This window comes from Talpa occidentalis, unplaced genomic scaffold (assembly GCF_014898055.3).
Source record: "Talpa occidentalis isolate TD23 unplaced genomic scaffold, MPIMG_talOcc4v2.1 talOcc4.16, whole genome shotgun sequence".
Taxonomy (NCBI): domain Eukaryota; kingdom Metazoa; phylum Chordata; class Mammalia; order Eulipotyphla; family Talpidae; genus Talpa; species Talpa occidentalis.
In genome coordinates, this window is record NW_023601653.1 from 26,905,858 (window position 1) to 26,933,312 (window position 27,455).

Consider the following 27,455-nt stretch of genomic DNA (forward strand, 5'->3'; position numbering starts at 1 on the left):
CTCATTTTCATATATTTAATACATTTTCATGAACAAAATCACTCAATTAATTGAAAAACACTTTTAGTAACATTGCTATTTTTAAAGATATATTTAATTCAAAATATTTTAGGTACCATCAGGTGAAAGTGCTTTTCTGGTAAGTATTAAAATGGGAAATTCCTTTTTTTCTTTCCAAACTTTAAGTTATCTGATGACTGGAACATCGTTTTTTTACCCCACATTTATTTATATGACAGTAACAGTACTTTCTCTGACCTTGCAAAAAAGATAAATTTCAACCAGATCCAAGAAAAAAACACTTCCCCAGTTTTGTGCAGTTTCAAATCCTATTCAGCTGGAAAATAACTAAGCCTGCTTGCTTAAGTGTCCTCTTAGATTTGATTACCAAAAAAATGTGTAAGAGAACCAAATATACAAACTTTGCATATTTCTTGGATCTGCCTGAGTCTATGCCTAGCAAATGATATACTTCCAGCTATAGAACCTGCCATTTCAACTTAACTAAATCTTAAATGAAAAATAAGATAATCAATGTTAATGCTAAGATGTTAAAAATGGATTGTTAAAAATATAATTGTAATAATGGATAAATAACCAAAAGAGGCAATAGTTTAAAGAACTCAGCAGTTTCAAATTGTAATTGAATGTCTATATAGTTGTTTTAATTCAAACTACTGAAATAATTAAAGGGAATTACTATATAAATATATTTTATCAGTTGTAACAATCAAGAGGTCAATTTAAGCAGATAGGCGCTTCCTTTGAGAGGCCATTTATTTTAGACCCTATTGTTCAAAAAAAAAAGATAACTCTTTCAGGATGTTTTTCTACAGGTTACAAGCATTTTTATCAAATAAACAAGTAAATCTTTATCTATTCTCTCTCACACATGTTAGTATAGGTGCCCTTGAAAATAATGTTCCAGATGGTGTGACAGGTTAAGGAATGCTTTGAGAACCATCCAAATCCATTGGGTATGGCATATTTTTGTGTTGAAATGTATTCTTGAATAAATGATACCATGTAGGACTCAAACCAAATATTTAATTATCTATAACTACTCTGATTAATTGCTATTTAATGATAAACTTACTAAAGAGTCATGTTCAATTATTTTATAAAAGTTTAAATGAAAAGATGGTTTGGTTGTCACAGTAATTATTTTCATTGTTACTATAATCATATATTCAATATAGTTACTATTTGAAAGTTAGAAATTTCACATAAAAATCTGAACTTTTGGTTTCTCTTAAAAACTCTTCTTGATCTTTAGCATAATATAAAAACTTTTATATTTCTCTCTTCAGAACTTCCCTGGCTATCCACCTTATTTCATTTCCTTTTCTCCATAGGAAGCTGGAATCATTAAGAAGTACTTAGTCAACTAAGAACCTGAGCCAGAAGGAGGGGCTCCAAAGAGCCTTCATCTCCATGACAAATAGATTGGAATAAATGACCTCTAGGCTCTTTGCCAGACAGATGATTTCCCTAGACTAAGAACAAATGACATGAAGATATTGCTGTACTTGATAGTCAGCCTCCCTTCAGGAAATGTACACTAAATCAGGTCCTTCTACCTAGAAAATCTTCAGTTCAGATCATACCTGTAACTTCCTATTTCATCCATTTTATTTAAAATGACATTAGCATGTCAAGAATATTAGAAAATATTCAGAATCTTTATGTGGAAAATTATAATTATTTTCTGATTTCAACTTGTTTCGGTCTTGGGTCAAAGCTGCAGATTCCTAATTTGAGACAATGGCTTTATATTAATTGCACTTTGAATTGAAATGTGTTGGGGGAAGGTAAAATTTTTGAAAATCATATATTATCTTTATTTTTCTTAAAGTGCTAGAAAGATACATCCAATCATGTTCCAGGCAATTGATAAGAATATCGACTGAATTTAATCAAACAGAAGGCACAGTTCTTTCACTAGTCTTCAAGTACTTTTTTTTGAACAAGTTCTACCATTCACATTTCAGTTGGCAAGTAATTTCTACTTAAATATTTATTTCTGGAAAAACTTAAAAAAAACTTGAATCCAATTAGAAAATTGACTCAAAAAAAAAGTCATGATGTCTGCTTCAGCACTTCCTCTATGTGACCAAAAATGCTGGGGTCTTCAATTGTAGGTGTGATCTAGGAAGAAAATTCGAGTCAGAGAAATGCTTTCCTTGAAAACCTTTCACTCTCTTCAATTAAACAAGTACATGCAATGTGATCTTCCCCATTAGTTTATAATACTCATACAGGAATGTTGGAAAATAGTTAACTTTGAACCTAATATTTTAAAATCTATAATCCGCCATGAAATAAACCTGCTCAATAACTAAACTGTTCAAATTAGCAAAACTATGGGTCTCAGATGGTACATTCACTTATGGGTCTTTCAGTGTGCCTCTGTATAATCTCTGCTCCCAAAGAGTGGGCTCTTTGCTCTCTAGGGAAAGAATTAAGCAATAAGCAATAGGTGTCCTTGAACCAGGCAAGTCTTTATTAAACTTATCTGTGAGGGAACCAGTGCCTGGAAGGAAAATTTAGCCTGACTCCTGCAAGGGAGTTAGGAGGAGATATTTGAAGGGTAGGTCCTTGGTGGGGAAGGGTGTGGGATAGGGGGCGAGGTAGGACACAGCATCATAGCTTGTTCTTGGTGGGGCTGTACATGCGCATGCACAGATGGATCACACTACAACTGTGCATGTGGACACTCAGCTTTCTCCCTCCAGAAAATCATGAGATAATCATCAGAAGGATCTAATGCTCTTTGTCATGGTGTGTAATGGTGAGTGTGGTGGGCCAAATTGTTTCGACAGGACTTAACAGACTATGATTTAGTTCACCTGCCCAAACGGGTCTTGTGGCTAGAACACACTCTACTGGCTCACAATTTCTTTTACACAGGCTCTCACCTCTCCAGAAAGAAGGAATGTTTTTCTTTTGTTGCATTGTTTTATTGGTTTTTAATGAGTAAAACTATACCTATGCATGTTTAATGTGTGCACATATTAGAAGTATATATGCTTGAATCAGTCTAAAGTTTCCTATAATAATATTCATTAAAGACAGGAGATTTAGTTAGCATAAATATCAATTTTAATTTTAAAATACATACAGCCAGTCTCAATTGTTTGCTTTCTCATTCACTAATAGCCATTAGTGACTGCCAGGAAGGGGAATTAACCTTTCATTTAATAAAATAGAGTTTACACAAGTTTGTTTAACTGACGTATTTACTAATAGTAAAAAATACTTGTGCACACTGATCCTTGTAATCAAAGCATATGGCATTAATTAATCTGTGTTTCTCTCCAAAGCCCTCAGTCTTACAGAGAGAATGACGATGCAATTTTCCCTTTAATACTAAAAAAACAAGCGCTATTGTGTGTGTGTGTGTGCGCTCAGAGATACATTTGTGCTTCAATTGTTAAGGATTTCATTGATGCTAAAGAAATGGGGGGAAACATTTCAGAACCCAGCATTGGACATCCTTGCATCCTTGATAGTTTACCTTGTATGGTTTGCCATTGACAAGAGCAGATAGTGCTGATCGGGGAATTTTGCCAGATCTGGTTTTGGGTAATTGCTTAACAAACACTGCTTTTCGAAAAGCAGCCACAGGGCCGAGGGTCTGTCTCACATGTTTCACAATTTCTTCCAAAAGTTGTTCCTCTGTTGTATTTATATCTAGAGAGAAAGTTCAAATGTTAAGTTGCTGCATTAACCTTAATCAGCAAGGGCTCAACCAGTCAGGGAGGACAAAGATCTCTCTCTCACCTTTTTTCAACACACAGAGTGCTAAGGGGACATGACCTTTCAAAGGATCTTCTTTGCCAACAACAGCACAGTCGACCACAGTACCATGGGAGAGGACAGACTGTAACATGGAAAAGCATTCATTTAGAATATAGATGCACACAGATCTATATAATTTCATTTGGGAAAAAAATACATGTCAGACAACTTAAAAACCCATAGCTGCCTGTGTGGAATGCACTGCTAATTCATAATTCACATTATTACCACTGGGGTGAATGGATAGATTCCCATGGCAGTCATTCACTAAAGGCTGACAGTAATTTAGAAAATTACTGGGGCCTCCCTGGTGGTGCAAGGTGTTAAGTCTCAGCACTATGAAGCTATCTGCAGCCACTGCTTCACTAGTTCGATCCCTGACCAGGTTGCTAACCCACATGGCTCAGCAGACCTCTCTTGTCTTGCCTGCTTGCTGCTCCCTCAGCAGTATATTTTAGTCAACCCACCTGTTCTGCTCCCCACTCTGTTTCTGGCAAATCCTTTCACCCCCCACCCCCACACCTCTGGCCTGTACCCCAATTCTTGTATTGCATTAATAAATAAATCTTCAAAAAAAGAAAAGAAAATTACTATCTTATCCAGAAAGTAAGGGAATTGTTCCTAACTCTCAATTGCTTACTAAATAGAGTCAGGCAAAAAATAGGGACTTACGAATAACACAGATAGACAAATTGCCCAGGACTCTGAAGAAAGAGGACCTCTTGGTGATTTGGTTTTAGTGCTGAGTACCACATGCACACGTTCCAGAGAACTCTAAGGCAGTCCCACAACTATTGATTTTATTTCTGCGTCTGTTACTGAACAATGAACAGAGCATTTATTTTCTTGAGTGGTCACCCATGCAGACAGTTTTTTAAGACTTGAAGCAGCTGGACGGGAAGTGAATTCCTGACATCAGATAATCCTCACTGTTCAGAAACCATTTTACACTGCTCACCCTGAACTCTAAATGCCTTAAAAAGCAAGTAGCTACCTATTTGTAATCACAAGATCCCACAGAGTTGAGTAACATGAAATGCAGAAGCTTTAAATTAAAAGAAAAATTTCTGCAGTTTTGTGGCCCTTTTTAAATGAATGTTCAAGAAGTCCTTTTTTGCAGAGTCAGAAGTGGGCAGAAGAGCTGCCTGAGAAGTCTTCCTTTAGAAAATGAAAATGAGCTTGGCTCTAAGTGGTGAGTAGACATTAAATTGGCAGAGAGGAAGATTCGGGAAAAAATGTGGAAGGATTAAGCATGCCCCATTTAAATCTAAGAGGTCAATGTGACTGGAAAGTAAAGACAACAGTGAAAATGGAAGAAGATGAAGTTACAGAGCATAGAGGGGTATAGTAGCAGCATTGGGAAGGTAGTAAAATATTCCAGGAGATGAGGAGATGCAATGTTAGAATGGACTTTAAAATAAATGTCATTTTTATGCAGTCTCTGATTCACAGCAAATTTAAGCAGAAAAGTAGTTCCCATCTACCTCCTGTCCCCTAATATGCACAGAATCCCCCACTATCAAAATCCCTCACTAGAGTGCATATTTGTTACAACTGATGAGACCTTGATGGCACATCATTATCCCCCTAGCCCACAGTTTACATTAGAGTTCCCTCTTGGAGCTGTACGTTCTATGGGGGCATGACATATATCTGTCATTAGAGTATTTTGCAAAGTAGTTTTACTTTCCTAAAAATCTACTGTGTCCTGCCTATTTATCCCTCACTTCCTGCTAACTCTTGGCAATCACTGATACTTTTACTGTCTCCAAAGTCCTCTTCTAGAAGAATGTCATAATATTGGAATTATATAGTATGTTTGTATCTTTTTCAGATTGACTTCTTTTACCTTAGAGTGGATTTTGAATAACACAAACTTAGGGTTTAATTGTGGAGAACAGAAGGTGGTTGAAGGTAAGTATCACAGTTAATACAAGCAAATCACATGATTCATTGCCATAGTAGACTAAATTTATGTAGTAGCTATGAAGAGTCTAGAGTTTCTTCAGAGGAAAAATGGACAAAATTTGATGGTGTTTGATAAGGAGCAGGAAGAAACAGAAAAGTTAAGGATAACTGTGGGTTTTGGCTTCAGCTATCGGTCGGTCATTGGCATATTTTCTAAACCAGAAAATGCTAGTGAGGGTTAAGGCTTAAATGCCACATTTAAGTCCCACAACTTCCATGAAGAATTTTTTTTTTTTTTTGTAAATTAAGCTAACTTGAGGCAGGAAAAGTCATTTATTAATTCTCGGAGATATTCCATCATAGTACCTTTCAGACAGCTGAGTTGAGTTGGTTGAATCTGAGTTTGTTTTTTTTTTTTTTTTTTTTTTATTTATTTATTTATTTATACAAGCACTGGGTACTGTCAGAAGCGGGGGAGGGTGAGAGAATTCACCAGAGCCAGAGCGGGTAACAGAACAGGCAGACCGACGAAATACACTGCTGAGGGGAGCAGTGGGTGCAGCAGGAGAGGTCTGCCGCACCATGTGGGGCCCTCGCCGGCGACCGGGGATTGAACTGGCGCTGCAGAGGCTGCGGGCAGCTTCGCAGCCCAGCACTCAACCACTGTGCCACCAGGGGAGGCCCTGAGGAGTGTTTTTAATGGGGAGATATGCTGAATGTCGTGAATGTCGAAATTGTGAATATTGTGAATGTCGAAAAATATGGGCATGATGTTATTTAGGGGGAACATAATGAAAATAGAATGAAGGCCTTAAGGCACTTGGATATCTGATGGCTATATGAAAAAAGGAAAAGTAGGCAAACTAGACTATAAAAGCATGTCAGAAAGGTAGGAATAAAAATCAACAGAATCTGGGAAACACCACATTTAAGTCCCAAACCTTCCATGAAGAATTTTTTTTTTTTTTTGCAAACTAAGCTTAGTTTTGTTTCACTGAAGGGGAAGGCTCAATGAATTATTAGGATGTGTGTGTGCTACTTCACACTGCCCCTACTTAAACATACAAATCAATATTTCTCCTTTATCCTATTGTTAGCATCTACTTTGAAGTATATTGGGTTGGAGAGGCTTCCATTCATAGTTTTTGACTCATATAGTTTGGAAGATAGTGCATGTCAAATAAATGATTTTTTGACCATGTCTTTTAAAATACTAACTTCATTACTGAGGTAAATATGTTCAGACCCTCTTTCCATTAGTCACGCCTAACTAAAAAGCTTCTGTGAAATATACCACACAAATTTTACAACACCACATTCTCCCATTGCTTCAATTCTCAAAATGGTTCCAATTGTTTTCCCACTTGCTAAGCTCTTATTTTCTTTTTTAGGTCCTTATGTTGAGTATAGAGATTAATTGTAATGCCAAAGACTTGTTTTACTAGTAATATAGTCAGTTGCCAGGTCATGGAAAAGAATTCTTTGTCTCTAGCAGATAAAAGATAGACTTGCTAGGTTCATCTTTTAATTCTGGTTTAGTGTTCTCTCAATAAGTAGATGAAAACTTCCATTGGCTAACAGAGTTTTAATTACTAAAAAAAAATGTAATAAAATGTTCACTGGTGTCATACACTTCTATACCTGAATTTGTAAAATGCCAAGGTATATTTCCAAATCACTGTAAAAAATATCATCTAAATATTTTGTCACCTAACCAATGTGAATATTGTTTTAATTTAATTGAACACAAAAACTTCTAGTTTGGGCCTTCCTGGTGGCACAGGGATTAGTCTCAGCACTATCAAATTATCATCAGCCACTGCAGCATTAGTTTGATCACAGCCAGGGAGCTAACCCACATGGTGCAGCAGACCTCTCCTGTCTTGCCCGCTGCTCCCCTCAGTAGTGTATTTCAGTAGATTCACCTGTTCTGCTTCCCACCCTGCCTCTGGTGAATTCCCTCACTCACCTGCATCTCTGGCCTGTACTCCAGTTCTTGTATGCATAAATTAAAAAAAAAACAACTTCTAGTTATTTCACCTCATTGTTGTAATTGTGCCATATTTATATACTGTTTTAATGTCTTTAGAAGACATTGGGAAAATGTTGACTTTTTTTCATAAAAGGTTGGGAGTATTTTAAAATCAGAAGCAATGCTTAATACAATGCCCTATTTTTTCTCATTTTGCAAACCTTATTAAATTCTTAATAGTCTGTGAGAAACAATCATTTTCCAGAATTCTCTATCATCTCTCATTATTACTGTGGATGAAACATTATGTTAATCCATCAGTATTTAAAAAATGCCATAAAGGAAGGGAGGCAGTTTTCTATGTTGGCCCCACAAACAATATTTGGATGCCAAATAATGATTTCAGCAGCTAAATCATTAAAAAGGAAAGCATCAAAATATGTGTTGGCAATATCTGAGGGAGAGAAGACAATCAAATATCCTCTATGGTGAAAGAAATCCAAAGATATTCATATATTTCCTCCATATAAAATCCATGAAGCATCTGTTTTATGAACTGGCATTTATGTATCAAAAGAGTGATACAACTTATAAAAGGTAATTATCTTACCAAAACAGAGTATATAATGTTATGATAACAGGTCTGGCTTATACCTGTCATTCATTGCTTCTGGAGTACTGCCATTTTTATGTAAATTTTTATAGATTTAAAAGGTTTTGTGGCCTTAGTGGTCTAAATTGCAAAGGTTTGCAATTGTTTTTTTAAGTATTTTAATTTTAGAAATATTAGTTGACATAAAGAACCCTTATAAAATTGCTAGAAGTCACATCAAAAGGCAATTGTCTCTGCAGTGGAAAGAAGAAGAAAGCTTTTTCATTTCCTGACATTGGACTTTTCTAGAAAACAGTTAGATCCTACATTGTCATCAATATTCATATCAGTACTGGGAAAAAATATTCAGCAATTTTACAACTACTTAAACCCAGTAGTCATTTAATGCTGGATGGAATCAAAATTGCATGGCATCTTTGTGGAAATATATTCAATCTTAAAGAAATCATTGCTAAAAATAGCAAACAAAACAGCTAACTTGGAAAACAACCAGTGACACTTGAGTCAGAATAATCTTCAAAAGGGCAAATTATATGTCAACGCTGCCCTCAAATTTAATGCACTGTTTTAACACCATAGTTACAAGTTCCCAAGGATACTAGTAGGGATATTTTTTAACAAGCTGTAATATAAGCCACCACTGAAAGAATGAAATCAGGGGGCCCAATTTTTTCCTGTGAGGTGCTTTGCATGAAAAGTCCTTCCCACAGCAGGAAAGAAAACCTGGGTCCTTGTAATTTTTGCTCATAAGGTCTGAACTAACAGATTTTTACACCCATTTTCTTAAGGACACCTTGAACTACAATCAAAATTTCCCAAGTATCTAGTTGAAGGCTAGATTTTCAAAGATTAATCACTATTCATATAAATTTCATTAGTGCATTTAACAGTTACAGAGGACCCTCCCACTTTTGGGATCTGCAAAGATAATGTCTTCTTAAACTTATAAAAAATTATTCAAATACTCTATTTTCTTATGAAAATAACAGAAAAGAACTTATGTTTCTGAAATATTTTTGATGTAGTAATTTTAATAGAATTTCTGCTTGATTTATTCTTATATAAGGCAATATTCTTGTCAAATCTTACTTAGGGCAACTAAAAAAGCATCGATATTTTCATTATACATTAAAAAATTCAGTCTATTTTCATTTTCTACAAAGGAGACTTCCAGTGGATTAATCAACTATTACTTCAAAAAGTAAAAGTGAAATCTAGCATTCACTACTAAGAATCATGAAAAAGCATTTAAATATGACGTTAAGTTTAGGGCATGTTGACAAATGCTGTCTACATCATCAATATAAACATTCTATGCATGCTAGGTATTAGGTGCTAGGTATTAGTTAAGCAAATGTGCTAGGCATTGGGGAAAAGAAGTTTTGGTTCATAATTATCTATTTTATTCCACATAAGACAAACCTGATAAGAATTAAGATGTTAATTTCATTATTAGACATAATAATATAAAAAAGTCAATTATTTCATTCATATAAAGGGAGATGTTCACTTAAAGAAGACTTGAAGGCTGACAAGTGTCCTATTATGTGCAGTAAGTACTCCAACATGGGTGAATATTGGAGGTAATCGCCTACAACAGCAAATTAAAAGTCCATGTAGCCAGAACCACCTTTTGCCAGTACACCAGAATATATGAGGCATAAATTTCAATTCCAGGTTATCACAAAATACAGTCCATTAAAAACAAGATAATTTAAAAATAGCATTCAACTTCACATTCCAAAATAGTTCAAAAATTATTTCATTTTACTCGATATCACATTGTCACAAAAAAAAAGCCAACATGAGAAATTTGGGCTGCAGATAAGTACAACCTTTATAGAAGGTGAACATCTTTACATTAGAAGAAGGGAAATTCTAATTCTGCATATTCGTGTTCCCCTGAAATTATCAATGATATTACAATGAAGATTTTCTTTCATTTAAACTGCAATTGCCTCATACCATTTAAAAGCTATTCTGGGATTGGTTCTGGAAAAGATGAAGCAATACTTTCCATCTTTAATTTACCTTCACTAATTGCAATAAAAAACTCTAGGCTAAAACATATATTCTGAGGCTTTTTCAGGGCATTCAGAATTTTAAGAGACAACCTGCTGGTGAGTACCCTGTTTTGGGGTTTGAAGGTTTTTTGTTTTTGTTTTTTACGTTTTAAAAGGACAGGTTTATTAGGAAGGGAGAAAAAGAGAGGCAGCTGCACAGGCACAGTCACAGGTGGGCAGAAAAGCTGCTGCTGCTGGTTTAAAAAAAAAAAAAAGTTTGAGAAAGGTTTGCAAAAAAAAAAAAAAGGTTTGTTAAACACCTGCATAGTCACAGGCTGGCGGAAAAGCTGCTGGAGGTTTTTTATTTTGCTCCTATTATCGTTTGTTTTTGTTTGGTTTGCCTCCTATAGATTACAGTCTGGGCACTAGTTAACCCCAAACATATAATTGCCCATGAGAATAAAGAGAAAAAGCCCCAAGAATGCCTCCAGTGTCTCACCAGAGGTCCAAGGAGCAGAGAAGAGGAGAAAATAATCAATCTTTTTGATCCTATCTTTCCTACTCCAGATGAACACCAAAAAGAAGCAGTAATCTCCACATCTTACACTAACTGAGTATAAGGCTATGGAGGAGTTATAACTATAAAAAGTTCATTTTAAAGGACATATGGTGGGCCTCCCTGGTGGCGCGAGGGGTTAAGATGCAACTTATGAAGCTGTCAGCAGCCACTGCAGCATGAAGTAAATTCCCGGCCAGGGAGCTACCCACATGGCACAGCAGACCTCTCCTGTCTCATCCACTGCTCACCTCAGCAGTGTATTTCAGTCAGTCTGCCTGTTCTTTTCCCCACTCTGTCTCTGATGGGTCCTCTCACCCCCCACATCTCTGTACAAGAGCTTGTACCCCAGCTCTTGTATGCATAAATAAATAAATCTTTAAAAAAAATAGCATTCAAAAAAAACTTGAAAAACCAAATGTGGACATTATTAACTTTAAGATATTCATATAGCTAGAATGATAAGACAAAATAGTATTGGTGAAATGATAAATACATAAAGAAACAAAATATATTCTAGATTTAGGCCCTCTCAAATTCTGTCATCTGATCTTTGACAAAGGTACAATAACAGTTCATTGGAGAGAGGGCTATCTTTTCAAAAATTGTCACGCTGGACAATTGGCATCCATATTTTAAAAAAGTAATCTTAATGTAAATCTTGTACCATAATTAAAGAATAACTAATAGTGTAAATGTATGCTGATATAAGATATAAAATGATAAAACTATTAAAATCTCTTAGGTGAAAATAAAGGAGAAAACACTTGTGACTGGGGGCCAAAATGAGTCTTCATCAACATGAAAAATACCTTTGTTCTGTTATGAACACTTTTAAAACACTTAACAGATCATCCACAGTTTGGAAGGAAACACTGGCAAATTACAAAGAACCTGTATTCAGGAGATCTAAAAAAAAAAAAAAACCCTCTCAAAATAACTCATTTAAAAAAATATGGATGGAAGGTTTAACAGATATTTCACCAAAAAAGATACAAGGATGGCAAATATGCATAGGCAAAGATACCTGATGTTAATTAGTCACTTCCAAGAAAACAAATTAAAAAAATTACATAGCTATTAGATTGATTTAAATAATGAATAAATAAATTTAAAAAAAGAGAATGAATAATCTCTAGTACTAATAACAGAACTAGGAAACTCAAACCCTGCTGGCAGGAATGTAAAATGTCATAGTCACTCTGGAAAACAGTTTGGCATTTCTTATACATACACTCACTATATAAATCAGCAATCTTGCTATAGGTATTTGTCCTAGAGAAGTGAAAACTAATTTTGCACAAAAACTTCAACTTTAATGTATATAACAACACTATTTATAATTGACCCAAACTAGATACAATCCAAATATCCTTTAATAAGTAAATGGATACATAACTTGTTAGTGCAGTCATATAATGGAATATAAAATAGCAACATAAAAAGAAGAATTTTTGTTACACACAACTGAGATAGTCTCAAAATTACTAATCTAAATGAAATACCCCAGTTTCAAAAGGTTACCCAGTATTACATTTCATTTATATAACATTCCAGAGGACAGAAAAAACATAAGATCAGAGAAACATCAGTGTTAACAGGATTAGGGATTAAGAGCATCAGAATGCAAAGGTGATGGTACGCAGGAACACTTAGCAATGTTGAAATTTTCGGTGTCCTGCCTGTGGAATTACAAGAGTTTGCAATTATAAAAATTCATAGTGTTATACAAGAAAAAAGTAGATTTTACTCTATATAAATGTGAAAAATTAAAATAATTTAAAAGTTCTGGAGACTTTGTGTAACTTACATTAGAAGATAATTCTTAGGATTTAAAATTTGATAAACTGTTTCAATTTCACTCCCCTTAAAGACTGTATGCAAACCTGATTATCAAGCAAGAGATGATGGCGAAGCTGGAAGCAATCAACAGAAAGTAGCAAGTAGTATATTGGCTCTCCTGTAAATAGTAAATATATGGAAGTAAAATTTACGTACTCCACCCAGGCAGGGGTGAGAAGTGGGTATATGGAGAATACATGAGAGGAAAATGAGGAGAGAGAGGCATAATCTAGTCTCTGATTCAGATGAAGAGCACAGTAATTTTCCAAGTTTCCATCTGACTTAACCTCATTTTTAAAAAACATTTATTTATTTTTGCATACAAGAACTGGGGTATAAGGGGGGTGAGAAGATTCACCAGAGAGAGTGGGGAGCAGAACAGGCAGATATACTGACATACTCTGCTGAGGGGAGCAGCAGGCTAGATAGGAAAGGTCTGTTGCGCCATGTGCATTAGCTCCTTGGTTGGCCGGGAATAGAACTCATGCTGTAGTGGCTGGCAGTAGCTTGATAGTGCTGTCTTTAACCCCTGTTAAAGGGAGGCGCCATTAACCTCATTAGTGACTTCAGTAAAGCTCTGTTCCTAAATACTACCTGCAATAGAGGACCAGTATTTATCAATACCTCTTCAATGGCACCAGCAGAAATTCTGTGACCTGCAACATTTATCACATCATCAACTCGAGACATAACATACAAATACCCTTCTTCATCCATATAACCAGCATCCATGGTGTCATAGTATCCCTGAAAATAAGAATGAATAAAATCTAATTAGCATGTTATTAGATAATACAATCATTTGTGAACTTGGTAAAATATAAAATCTGGTAGAAACGGATTTACCCTATGCATATAACTTTTTTTCATTATCTAGACTATGGAATTAAATTACTTTTGCTTTTGAAAGTTTAATAGAATCTGTTCCTTTAACAGTCAGAAATAAATTAAAGTTTTCTTATATATGTGCAAATTAAGTGTTTGAGCTTAGAATTATAAAGTTTATGAACCCAATTTCTTTTCTTTATCATGAATAGCTCAATATTTCCAATAAACTTGTGTATTATAAAGTAATCCTATGATAGATTTCTTCTTTTAATTGTTTTAATTTTAAAAAGCTATAAAGCTTCTGTGAATAATTACAAAATACAGCACTAGATTAGTCACATTAATTTGGATTGGAGCTTCAATGAAATATAATAGTAAGTATGAAATAATTTGTAATCAACTCAAAAGAGCAGCACATCTTCATTGGCCCAGAAGTCACAAAAGTGAGGGATTAAGAAAAATAATAAGTAAAAAGAAGCAAATATTATTTCCCATACTGCTCTGATGTTTTTAAGTTCTTTAACTTCTTAGTTATTTTGATACCTATGAGCATAAACTTTAACCCCGGTATGCCACTATTTGTGTTGTCTAATCTTTATGAAACTCAGCTTGCTCATCTATTAAATGGGCACTATCTACCTAATCAGGCATAGGAGAAGTATAAATTAGTTGTATGAAAGAAAAGAGAGAAGATGCTATAAAATCATCAGCCCATAATAATAGACAGCTTTTTCTGTAATTACTACTTTATTTACTACTAGACAATCTTGAAAAGCGTGGAGGCTGGAACAAAATATGTGGGTTCAGCTAATAGTTCTGTCCCCAGGGACTGTGGAGCCAGTCCCTGTCACTTCTAAGCTATGGGCAAGATACTTAACCCTTCTCTGCTGTTCTTAAACCCTTAGATAAGACGTTTGAAGCCATAGTAACAAAACATAGTATAAATTCACTTCATATTGATTAACCGTAAACCGGAGCTTTGAAAGTGATCATGTTAAATGCTAAAGATGCTCAAGTTAAAATCAGACTCACATTTATTCACTATTGTCAAGTTACATTTTTTTCTTTTTTTAAATTTTATTTAGTTTTATATCATTCCTCATTTTTGTACAATGTATGCTTTCTCACCTCGGTTATAGTTCCCGTGAAATTCCCACCACCCATTCACCCATGTACCATCACCATAGTCCCTTGTGCTCATCCCACCCCTACCTTGATCCTGCTCCCCTCCTCCCACCCCGAATGTCTCTGGTTTATAGCTGCCTTTTGATTTTGATATTTACTTCATATATAATTACTCTTTTTTGAAGTTACAATTAATCCTATCAGTTCTTTGATGTTTAACTGTGGCCCATCAGGCGACAGATTGGGATGACTGGAGACAGCCACATTGACAAATCTCCCTTTCCACAGTCCCTGGGACCATGCTTAATCTTGGATCCTAAAGTCATTTAACCTGAGATCTTTCTGTAGGAAGCTGTCCTGAACCTCCTGTCATTTGTCTGGTTGATAGGTCGGCTGTCCTTCACTCACAAATAATATAGCATGCTAAATACTTAGCCTTATTTTTGTTTTTCTAAGAAATTCTGATGACTCATTCTTTTTTTTTTTTACCCAGTGTATAATGAGACCAGCCATGTCTCTCAGGGAAAGGAGTTAAAAGAGAGCAGAGGATGATGGTGGGATCCTGTCATGCATGAACAACAAATTGCTGTTGCAAACAAAACACATGACTGTGGGGAAAATGACAGAACAGAAAATCAGAAGACACTTTGTTTGTTATCTAGCGTACTGCAGGTTAGGTTTGAAAGTGCTGGCTCCATTCTGTATCTGTATTTTAACATGGAATATTAAGTTACAGAGTTCAGAGAACAATCAGGAAAGAATGTCAAAAATAAAGGGTTAGATAATAGGAAACAGAACAGTAACTTCTGGGCAAGTCAAATGAATTTCCTTCACATAACCAGGATTAAACGAGGCTAAGTAGCCCTAATGAAAGTGGCCAGTTCTGATTGGTTGCTCAGACGTGCAGAGGAATCCAAAAGAGGAAATTACATAGAAATCCCCCAAAAGTTCTAATGTAGCAAAATATTTCCTCATATTAAGACTGTTCAATTCCAGGAAAAGCTGCTAAAAGAACTAAGAAATGTCCATGCCCAGAGACTGATAAAAATAAACATAAAAATGACTTATTTAGACAATTACAGTTGGGGTATTTTTATTCCTGAAATCTGAAAACTAGTCCAGATAACATTTAGAAGTGGCTTTGTGATGTATGACTGAAGGAGCATGCTGCTTAGTTTAATAGGCAAGAAATACATAACAAGGTAAAGAAAGTATAATAAAATTCTTACAGGAAATTTTTCAAAGTATAAATGCTTGAATGCTTCCTGATTCTTCCAGAGTCCTGAAAAGGCCCCAGGAGGTAATGGCAACCTTGAAAAACAGAACAGTTAGAATTACAATGAAAGTGGTAATAAAAATATATTGATTAGAACTGATAATTGTCCAGTGTGATGGATAATTATAATTCAAATCCTACATTGAAGCATAAGCCAATGTCCAAATCTGCTGGACAGATTGTGTTTAACTGAGGGTGAACTTTGTTGACCATGACATAGAAGAGTCATTGAGGAATGCTCTAAGGCACCGTTGTGGCACTCAAATAGTATCTCTTGAAGTTTTGTGGACCTGCTGGAAAAGGTGTGTATATTTGTCCCAAGTCATTTTTGAGATGCCCACAAAAACAACTTCACTATTATAAAAACTAACTGAGGATCAGACTGGAGAACAAAATAGGAGATTGCAATGGGTAATTGTTCCGATAAAATAGGGAAATGCTGTATCTGTTCTTCATAACAAAGTCTGGTATCTTTAAAAATGTAGAGATATTTATATAAATATTAAAAGGGGTCTCTAATGAGAGATCCCTGAAAGATGCAAGGAAAAAAAAGCAAAAAAGATCCCAAGAGAAAGCAGAAGAGAGTATTACAGAACTGGAAATATTTGTGATAAAATATAGATAAGCGTAGTAAAGGAAGTGAAAAGAAAAGCATTAAGATCCAGCCAGAAGTTAGGTGCATATGAGCTAGAGCAGGGTTATTTTTTTGCAGTATTCCGAATTAAACTTTTCTTCTTGATGTTATCTTAACGATTATTCCACATTAAAGGGAGATCTTACTGTATACCTGGGCTCATTTTCTGAAGTTACAGAAAAAGATACATTTTTCTGAAATTTCAATAAAATAAAAATGCATTGGAGTGGCAGAATGAAGGAAAAGATATTAAAATATAAGAAATATGCTAACTTATATCTATATTCATGTTTCAAATGCAAGATCAAATATTGCCACCCTCAGAAACTCTCCCTAATTCTTCCAAGCAGAGTGAGAAAGAGGGCTTTACTATAATTCATCTCATTGTGAATCAGGAGTTTCTCCCTTAGACAATGTCTTTTCTAAAAAGATCATTCTTTTCTTTTTAAAGATGTTGATCACAGCTTCACGTAGAATAGTAGGATTTGAAAACAAACTAAATATGTAATAGGAGAATTAAGTAAGCAGTAATTAATGCTAATAGGTTTGATTTTTTAGAAATGTTTTGTTTTGAAAATGCATCACAAAGTAGTACATGCAAAAATTCCAAGCTTTCTTAAGAGCACAGAGGAGCAACAAAGGCAAAAGTGATACGGATGTGGGGGTGGGGGAAAGGTAGAAACGGGGGAACTGAGAAATTCTTAAATAGATAGCTAGTGAAAGAAGAGAATGTCTATCACTGGAAAGTGGCATATTCCTGGCCAATCTGAAATGTAAACTCCTAGATTTTTCTAATACCAGATGAAGAAAGGTCTGTATTTGGTCTTCTATCAGGAATCTCTATGGAAACAGAAATAAATTGAAATCATAACTCTTGTTCCATAGCAAATTCTGGAGTTAGATGCCTTAGCTTTGCATTCCCCCTATTTCACGAGGTCTTTAGGCTTTACTTGAGATTTCCATGTAAAGCCATTTTTTTACAGATTTATTTATTTATCCATACAAGAACTGGGATACAGGCCAGAGGTGCGGGAGGGTGAGGATTCACCAGAAACAGAGTGGGTAGCAGAACAGGCAGACAACCGAAAACATTGCTGAGGGGAGCAGCAGGCAAGACAGGAGAGGTCTGCTCTGCCATGTGGGTATCTCCCTGGCTGGCGGGGATTGAACTTGAGCTGCAGAGGCTGCAGAGAGCTTCACAGCGCTGCACTCAACCACCTACGCCACCAGGGAGGCCCATGAAGCCATTGTTTTATGTCCTCCAAAGTGACTGCTTAGGTCACCATTTCTTTCTCTCTGAGCAGACAAAAGTTAGGTAAGAACTGTGAGTTGAGCAGACAAAAGCTTGGGTAAAAACTGTGAGTTGTGGCTAGGTAGCTATACTATGACTGATGTTTAGATTCCTGTGTCTATAGTTTCTGTCCTAGTTCCTATCTCACAGTGTTGCTGAAAGGTTAATAAAAGATCAGAAATAAATCTGCATATGAGATTTAGAAAGAAATGGGATGCAGTTATATGGCATCCCTGGTTTTATTCAAAAGATATAATAATAAAAAGAAAGATGTGTTGATTCTCCCCTAAAACACAACAGTGACTGAATCATGCCTGTGAAGCTATAAAAATCTGAGCAAACATCAGCAAGTTCAATATCTGAAGGCTGAAACTCAACAGGCACCACATAAAAACCACTTGGCAACCCCATATGGCTCCCTCACACCCCATCACTGGCTGTAGGGCACAGGCCTCCAGATCCCAGCAGGAAGTGGATAAGTCACACAGCCTGTAGCAACAGTGGATCTGGTAAAAGAAAAATGTATGCCCAGGAGAGAGGAAGAGGCAGAGACCTATGGCTTTAATAACAGTGAGCTCTGTGGTACCGAGGAAAGGAACCGTAGTTAAAATTTTTGTTCTTGCCCTCTACTGTGTTGCTTGGAAATCCATGACTCACTGTTTTAATTCTACACTTTGGAACTCTGGATGCAACTCAGAAGCACCTTCTAAAATGCATGAATATTTTGCATTCATTGCAATTTCAGATACTATAACTTTCCTGCTAAATTAAATGCCTGGAATGTGCTTCAAAATTAAAGAAATTTTCAAATTCCACAGGGACATGAAGTTTTCTTTTTTAGAGAGGATATCCTATGAATGCAAGTAATCTATGAAAACTGCAGGATTCTTGTTTATTATATGCAAGGGTCCACAGTAGTTTAGGAATCACTAAAATGTCTGCCTTGTAATTAAGGAATCCCCAGAGAGCAAAGTAGAGATTTCTACAAAGTCTTAAAAAGGAGGTGGAAAAAACAAAATGGATCAAGATTTTTTTTTCCCATCATTACTGTCTGTGAATTTAGGGTGAGTGATCTTGAATCATTACATTTGGTACTTGTGCAAACATGATTGGAGCTCAGATTTTAAAGAAACTCCCAAAAAAGAGAGTTTCCTATCTATTATTCATAATAGATTTTATAGTGAAGCAATAAGCTATAACAAAGCAAAAAAATATGGGATTAAAACAATGAGTCATTATTTTTTATTGATTTACTTTGACATAGTTTGAGCCCCATACATTTCAAATGTTTCATACCAAATATTTCCCTCTATTCTTTATAATCATTGCAAGTATAATTAATGAACATAAATAGCATCCGGGAATAGTGTTCTTTCAAAGAATAACCCACTTAATTACTACACAAAGTAATAAAGAAATGCATGGGCATGAATAATTGAAAAGAATGGCTATTTATCTCTAACAGACGATCATTCGCTGGAGTGACTTAGGATGTCAGCTCAGTTTTCAGTGCTTCATGGACCCTAATCTTTTTGTTACTGGTGGCCTCACCTCATATCTATGATCAAACCTACAGTACACCAAATAAGAAAATGTTCTAACATTTTCTGAAAAGTGAATGGTTAATATTGCTTTTGAAATGATTTGGCAAGATGTCACACATTTAGTTTACATTCCTTCTCTTTTCTCACCAATCATTACATATTTTCAGGAATCATGGGAAATGAAAAAATATGACCTAACGTTTGCAAAGAAAATGAAAAATTTATAAAAACTAAATTGACAATGAAGTTGTTTTCATGTTAAATCATATAAAAATTTAATTAAACGGGGCCTCCCCAGTGGCACAATGGGTTGAGCGCAGCACTGTGAAGCTGTCTGCAGCCTCTGCAGAGGAGGTTCAATTCCTGGCTGGCCAGGGAGATTCCCACATGGCACGGCAGACCTCTCCTGTCACTCCTGCTGCTCCCCTCAGCAGTGTAATTTGGTTGTCTGCCTGTTCTGCTCCCCGCTCTGTCTCTGGTGAATCCTCTCCCCCTTCTGCGCCTCTGGCCTGTACCCCAGCTCTTATGTAAAAATAAATAAATCTTTAAAAAAAATCTCGAATTATAAAAAAAGAATTTAATTAAACATGCTCATTTGATTATCGCTCTCTCAAATTTGGGAGTCAACAAATTCCTTAAAATTTTAAATTTCAGATATTCTGGACATTCTGGATGTATAAAACCATGTATAAAACCCAACTGCACACCATTTACATGCCATAAAGTGGTTCTGGAGGCCCACATATTTGGTCTTTGGAAAGGATCCTGTTTTTAGATTGTAGGCCTTCTTTAGAAAGTGGTCTACATGGAAAGAACAGCTATCTCTCAAATTGCATACTTATATAAAAAAACACAAGTTTTAATAAGTTAAAGTGTGTTTTTCTTTTTCCACTATTTGATTGACCATATATTTATTGTGTAATCTTGAAAAGTATTCACCATTTTCCACTATGGATAAATGATGTATTCCCTCAGGGAACACAGAATAACTACGGATTGACATAAACAATTCTTCTTGATAGATGTAAACATCTATAGATAAATGAAAACATCATATGCATATTCTAGGCAGTCTTTGGGATATAGGAGTATTTTTCAGGTTGCTGAGTTAGTGGAATGACAACTGGACATGCATTTTCAAAAGGAAGCTCTTGCTCTCACAGATAAAAAAGAATTCCTGAAATAAGGTTTCCAGAACTGCTGAATTAAAAACAAGAGGGATCTTAGTGATCATTTTCAACCTGATTATTTCTATTTTACCTGTTGAATATAATATATAAAATATTCTCAAGTATCTTCTCTCACTACTAGCTCAAGAGAAGAGTTGTAGTCCAATGAAGGTTGCAATATTTTGTATCCTTAAATAATTTACAATGTACTAACACAGTCTTCAATCTGTACATTGACATTCCCTGTGGAGGATTACAGAAGGAATAAAATTCTGAATTGGTGAGAATCTAAATAAGGAATGCTTTGAAGCAACAGTTGCACTGCTTTTAAGTATTTGAAGTAACACTAATGGCTACAAGAAGAAATCATAGTTTATGTGGCCTATTGCTATATTTTATTATTTTGGAATGGATGTGAGCTAAAACCACCCATAATTAGAGTGACAGAATGCACAAGAGATTTAAAACTATGCTGGCATCAAATGCTACCTCTGGGATCTCATAATAATTGCTTTATGAAATAGATGACTCACTTAAAAAATATATGTTGTTGGAGTGCTTTAAAAGCTTTCAAAAACATGTGCTTCCCTGAACAATCTAAACACCCACCCACAATCTTCTTCAGATTATCAGTTTCTTTGGCAAATCCTTCCATCATCCCAACCACTTCCCCCTTACAATCAGACTCTAAACAATGTTAAGTAAAATGAATTTGGATTTAGAAAAATATGCATACAAATTACACATTCTATACTTCATTATTCCATGTTGCCCACAAAACATCATAAAATTTAAACTTAAAGAAAAAGTAATTTAGGTTTCCATGTTTATAGATAACATAAGAATCTGGGAAGAATTATATCCAATTGTATCATTACTCTTGTTAGTTTTCTGTAAGATTTAAATATCTCTTCCTGAAGAAATACATATTGTTTTACTACAGTTTTTTATAAAATATTCACAGAATTTTAAAATGTTATACCAATCAGAATGACAAGTAATAAGAAATCTCATAAATAAGTGAGAAAAATCTTTTTTAAGACTTGACATACAATGTTCTTTACAGAAGCTCATTCTGGCAATTCTACTACTTAAAGAATAACATCAATCAAATGGCAATATCATGCTAATCAAGTCATTAAATAAATCTGTATTAATCATTAAAATATATACTAGGTGTTTCCCAAATTAATAAACTTCCATTTCACCTTCCACTAGCATAGCAATTTTAAAGTGTTGATTTAATTAAAAAAATTTAAATATTTCCCTTCAAATGTTAGCACTTTTTGCCCAGCCACTGGACAATGATGAAAAATATAAAGAATAATTATGGTATTTCTTAAGTCATGGATTTTATGTTATGTTACTATTTGACCCATTAATGACACTTTTAGAAGTTGATTTAAGACTATAGTAACTATCAGAAAAGGAGGAAAGAGGACTATATTGCAAATAATTATTTTTAAGAGGCAGAGTAATAACAAAAATATTAAGGAGACAAGGTTAAGGAAAAACAGCAATATATATGAATAAACTGAATTGTTCAACTACCTAAAATAATGTAAAAAAGTAAAAGAACATATATATTACAAAATTAGTCTAGTTAATTTAATTTAAAAGTATTTAAAATAATTTTGTCATCTACATATTGCTAGTATAATCAGAAAAAGTTATTTAAAAGTGCAAGATTTATCTTTTTAAGAATTGTATCTAGGTGCCTCCCTGGTGGCCTATGGGTTACGTCTCAGCACTATCACCACTGTGGCCTGAGTTCGATCCCCAGCCAGATAGCTAACCCACATGGCACAGCAGACCCCTCCTGTCTCACCCGCTGCTCCCCTCACTGGTGTATTTCAGTCAACCTGCCTGGTCTACTCAGCACTGTGTCTCTGGTGAATCCTCTCACCCCCTCCCCATACCTCTGGACCATACCCCAGTTCTTCTATGCATAAATAAATAAATACATCTTTTAAAAATTTGTATCTAAATTTGTTCTACTTTATAGGCTTTTATGTTTAAGTTGCCAAGAGTTGGCACTGTGGATTCTCCATCAGTATCTAAGCTTATTCTATACCCCTATTAGTAATATCACTGTAATCACTCTAGTTTTCATTTTTATTGTATACCAACTCTTGCTCTTTTAAACAGTTTTACTTACTTTACTACAATATTTCCTAAACACCGTGCCTTCAGTTTTTGCATGTTGTCATCCAAAATCATAACTATAAAATAAAACATAAAAATTAAAATTTGAGTAAAATGCATAATATTAAATCTTAAATATTTTCATGTGTTTTATATTCAACTTCCAAAATGCTAGCATTAAAGGTCACCCACCTGTTAATTACTTTAAGACAATGATCATTAACAAACATGCAAAAATATCTGACAAAATCTATAAAGACTACATGTTTTTGATTCCTAAAAGGACCATTAATTTTCCTTTAGAATCCCTCTTAAATAAAGATGTTGTATTTCAAGCATGTTAGTAATTTCATAATGTATCTTCATATCTTTTACATCTATCCATGTATTCTAACAAGAACATTGAACATTTTAACCTGTCAAACTTAAAAGAGATAAGTAGTTTTAAACTATTTCAAGCAATAAAAATAATTTAAAGTCAAGAAAACTCCTGATTTAAGGCTTGCTATCCATTTATAAGCCTTAAAAGCCAATTTAACTTTCCCAAATCTGATCCTATTGCTTTTGGTGTTACACAGCTAAAATCATCAAAAGCTCATGTATCCACATCCAGTAACCTTTAGTGAAAACTAAAAATGAGGATATATCATCACCTCTTAAGCTTTAAAAGATCCTTTATATGGCTTCATCCATCTAGGTCATTGTACAGCTATGAGAAAAGGACATTGTCTCTAGAAATTAACTGCTCCCTTCTTAGTGTTCCCAGAGCACTTGTTATACAATTCTATTCTGACAATTATTAGCTGTGTATATATCTGTCTCTGACTAGATTGTGAGTTTATAAAGGGTGGTGACAATGACTAATTCATCTTTGTCTTCTCAAATCCCCAGGCCTGTGGGCAATTTACCATGTGCCTGTGAAAATTCCATTACCCCTTCAATTTCCTTATTGAAAAAGTGGGAACAATTCCTTTCTCATAGTGCTGGCACAAGAATTCCTTAAAGATAAAAAAGTGACCAGCTACCCTAAGGTACTGAATGAATGTGAAATTAAGTGTTTCACTGATTGTTTTTCACAGAACAGTTTCCATTTTACTTTTGAATCTCTGAGTGATCACAAACCATATAAATATCATGAGTTATAAAATTATGACTTCCTTGGTTATAAATACTTTAGTTCTAATGTTTACCCTGCTCTGTCTGTAAGCCAGTGGCTTTCAGACAATAAGAAACTTCTCTCCTGAAATTCCAGGAAGCAACAGGAGTTAACTCTTTCTTACAACTGGATATAGAAATGGTTCTGAGATACTGACAGAGGAATGTGTTTAACATCTTTCACGATCAGCCCCTAAAAATATCTCAGCGCAAAAGCGATTTCTCTGATAAAAAGGAGCAGGGATGACAGAACTGTTCAAATGGAGGATTTTTACTAAAGCTGGGTTCACCTTTCCATACCTGGAAAAGTCACAGATGGCACAGAGTATCTAATTCTGCACTTAAAAAAAAGCTCGTGTCTTTTTATAAATATATCTGCTAGGCTAAATCAAATGGTCCATGTTTCCTTAACTTATCATTGTCCTGGATGGAAAATAGATTATTTTTATGTTAGAGATGCAAAAGTCAAATATCTAAACATTAGAATTTATATACAAATAGAAAACAAGCCATATACCTATATATGGCAATCATATTCTGCCCCCAAAGCTGGATTTTTCTTCATAAATCTATTAAGCTAAATAGAGTGACCTTGTAACTCAAATAATGTTTTTGCTTCTTTGTCCTTGTCTGGTGGATGCATCTGTAAGTCTAATACAAGTTGATATATCAGCAGCTACTAACTAAAGCTTAGTTTAGCCTTTAATACTAGCAGGTGTTTGTTACGGTGTTTGTGTTACATCACAAAACAACCCTATAAATCAGGTAGAATTGCATTTATAAATAAGGCACAAGAATGTTCAAAAGGTTAGATGACTCATAGATGTATAAGTTATATAACTAGGAAAAGGAATACAGGACAAGTATCAAAATACTGTAATCACTATCAACACTTAGAAACACAAATTGAAAGGATATTGTGTTTCATCGTCATATACCACGAGCATGGATGAAATTTTTTTAGAATCTTTATTTTTGTCAACAAGGTTCAAATTAAAGGGTAACATATATAATGAAAATTTGTAGCTTTTGCAATAAAATAAGTAAATAAATTTAAAAAAGGGATTTTACTGTCTTCAAGATCTAACCAGCTGTGTGTTACCTTAGGAAAGTTATTTTCTCTGGGCACCAGTTAACTGATCTGTAAAAAGGTAATATAATATCTGAATGAAATATACTTCACCACTAAATGGAATGATCTCTGCAAAGTGCAGAGCACCCAACAGGTATTCCATACATATTAAATCCATATCCGCATTTGCAATGTGCCTTATAAAGAATAATCTTTTTTGATCATGACAGTCACTTAGATATGTCCTTCAAGTCTATGATTTAAATTTTGATCAGGTATTTTTAAAAAAACACATTAAGTTACAGGATGTTTCAAGCAATACACATACAATGCAAAAATACAGCTAATGTATTAATATTACATATTTCAAATAATTATAGCCATTCTCACCATTGTAACCTGGAACACTTTTTCCTGCTTGCCCTGGAGGAGGTGACTTAGAATTACCTAATCCAATGCATGATGCTGTAATTGGAGATCCAGTCTCTGGAGAAAAAGATAGTATTTATCATTTAAAGTTTCAACGTGATATCATTGTTTCTTCAGTGAATGCACTGCCTCCCCTAAGTATGTCACAGCATTTAATTGCCTGAGGAATAGATGGATATTTCTATGTGTATTATTTAAAAGAAGAAAGTACCAGTAATTTATACCATAAAGTCATTTATAAAATTTAAACATACATATTTAGAATATTTTCTATAGTTGAGTTTCTTTAAAAATAAAAAAGATCTCTCTAGTGTTGTAGTTGTAGATCAAGACACATGAACAATGGAGGATTATGTAACTGTAAGAGTTTGCAAAATAGTATAAAAAATTTCTAGATAAGTTGCTTTCTCTTGACTCATCTAAAGTTAATGTAACAGCAAATAAAAACAACGTGCAAGTTACTTCTGTAATTTATATTTCAGTCTCTGTGTTAAGTAATCCAAACATCCTTAAAAATATGCAAGAACTTTTTTTTTAAGTAACTATACTTGCTTTGAAACCTTGTACTTAAAGGTGAATTAAGTAGTGCTTTATCAAGTTGTTCACAATTTGCTGGACTTGTTGTTTGGACAACAATTGCTCCTGGACTTCCTGATGCTCAAAACATAGTTAGGAAGATATTTATGCTATGCTGATTATTTCATTAACACCACAAACTAGCCACAATTAAGTTGTACTAATTAACAAAAATACTAACTTTGTTTTCCTTGTCTCAATTCCTAACAGCCAGAATAATATCAGCTATTACATGGCAACCATAAATTATGAAATTGATTATTTTTTGTGAGGGAATGTATTTGTTATCATTGACAAATACAAGCTTGGAGTTGACAGAAATTTTAAAATCTGAGTTTTGGATCTGTGAAGGGGTAGGGTAGGAGGGCATTGACAATGAAAAGTCTGGGAACTACTGACAATATTATCACACCAACATATGCATACATACCCCAGAAGGATTGATTGCCTGACCATCCAGATCCAAAGTAAGTCAAAATATTAAATATATCTATTTTCCTAAGGAATAGAATGTATTTTTTCCACTATGATCTCTGTGACAATTTATCATGCATTCCTATTACTTTAAAATGAAGGGAACAATTTATTACTACTCTTTACTTTCTAGAAAAGTTGAGCATGTTATTCACATATTATGGATGGTGGCTCAGCTGGCATCAATAACAGAATATGGACTTTTGAATGTTAAAACACAGTTCCTAAGTCCCAGTCCAGTGCTTCAAGAACAAAACCATATGGTCACAGCTGAGGTAAAGCAGTAAGTAACTTGAGCAGATATTTCTGCTTAACAAGAGCTCTCAAATATTTTCATTTCATGACAAAACATGGGAAAGTATTTTATGAAATCTCTCCTCTAGACTGCAAAGCTGTCCATTCTCCTATCACAATCAAAGCATGGGAGGAAATCCACATATTTGGAAGCGTTAACACCATTTTCCTTTGGCTTTATAAAAATATCTAGTTATGGGTCTCCCTGGTGGCACAAGGGGTTAAATCTCAGCGCTATCAAGCTATTGGCAGCCACTGCAGCACAAGTTCAGTCTCTGGCTAAGGAGCTAACCCACATGGCACAGCAGACCTCTCATGTCTCTCCCTCTGCTCCCCTTAGCAGTGTATTTCAGTAGATCTGCCTGTCCTGCTCCCCAATCAGTCTCTGGTGAATCTTTTCACCTCTCTACAACTCTGGCCTATACCCCCAGCTCTTGTGTGCATAAATAAATAAATAAATCTTTTTAAAAAATCTAGATATGTACCTGAGTATCCCTCTAAACTGACACAAAGAAAAAAGCTGTGATGATGACAGGAAGCAACCCAGCAGAGCTCAGCATGGAAAGAACAGTGCACAGACAAGCAAACTGATGACAGGAACAGAAGCTTCTAGAACACATTAGGAAACACATTTGGAAGGGAACACATTCTCTTCACGATGAGTCTGTTCCCCTTCCCACCAGGGTGGGAAACAACTGCTAAAATAAATCTGCTATTTTAACAGTTTATCTTATTAAGTTCAGTTTAT

At 34.8% G+C, this 27,455-nt stretch overlaps 1 protein-coding gene across 1 annotated transcript in view; it reads right to left on the reverse strand.

Annotated features, from left to right (window-relative positions):
• Positions 1-27,455, reverse strand: part of ACSS3 (acyl-CoA synthetase short chain family member 3) — a 135,151-nt gene continuing 107,696 nt past the window's right edge. Inside the window, exons 10-16 of the mRNA XM_037513928.2 lie at positions 25,325-25,420; positions 22,721-22,784; positions 15,878-15,959; positions 13,320-13,442; positions 3,784-3,883; positions 3,518-3,693; positions 1-2,148 (exon numbers count right to left, since the gene is read on the reverse strand). Coding sequence (XP_037369825.1) covers positions 2,080-2,148; positions 3,518-3,693; positions 3,784-3,883; positions 13,320-13,442; positions 15,878-15,959; positions 22,721-22,784; positions 25,325-25,420 — 710 coding nt within the window. The 3' untranslated portion in view covers positions 1-2,079. The remainder of the gene's footprint in view (positions 2,149-3,517; positions 3,694-3,783; positions 3,884-13,319; positions 13,443-15,877; positions 15,960-22,720; positions 22,785-25,324; positions 25,421-27,455) is intronic.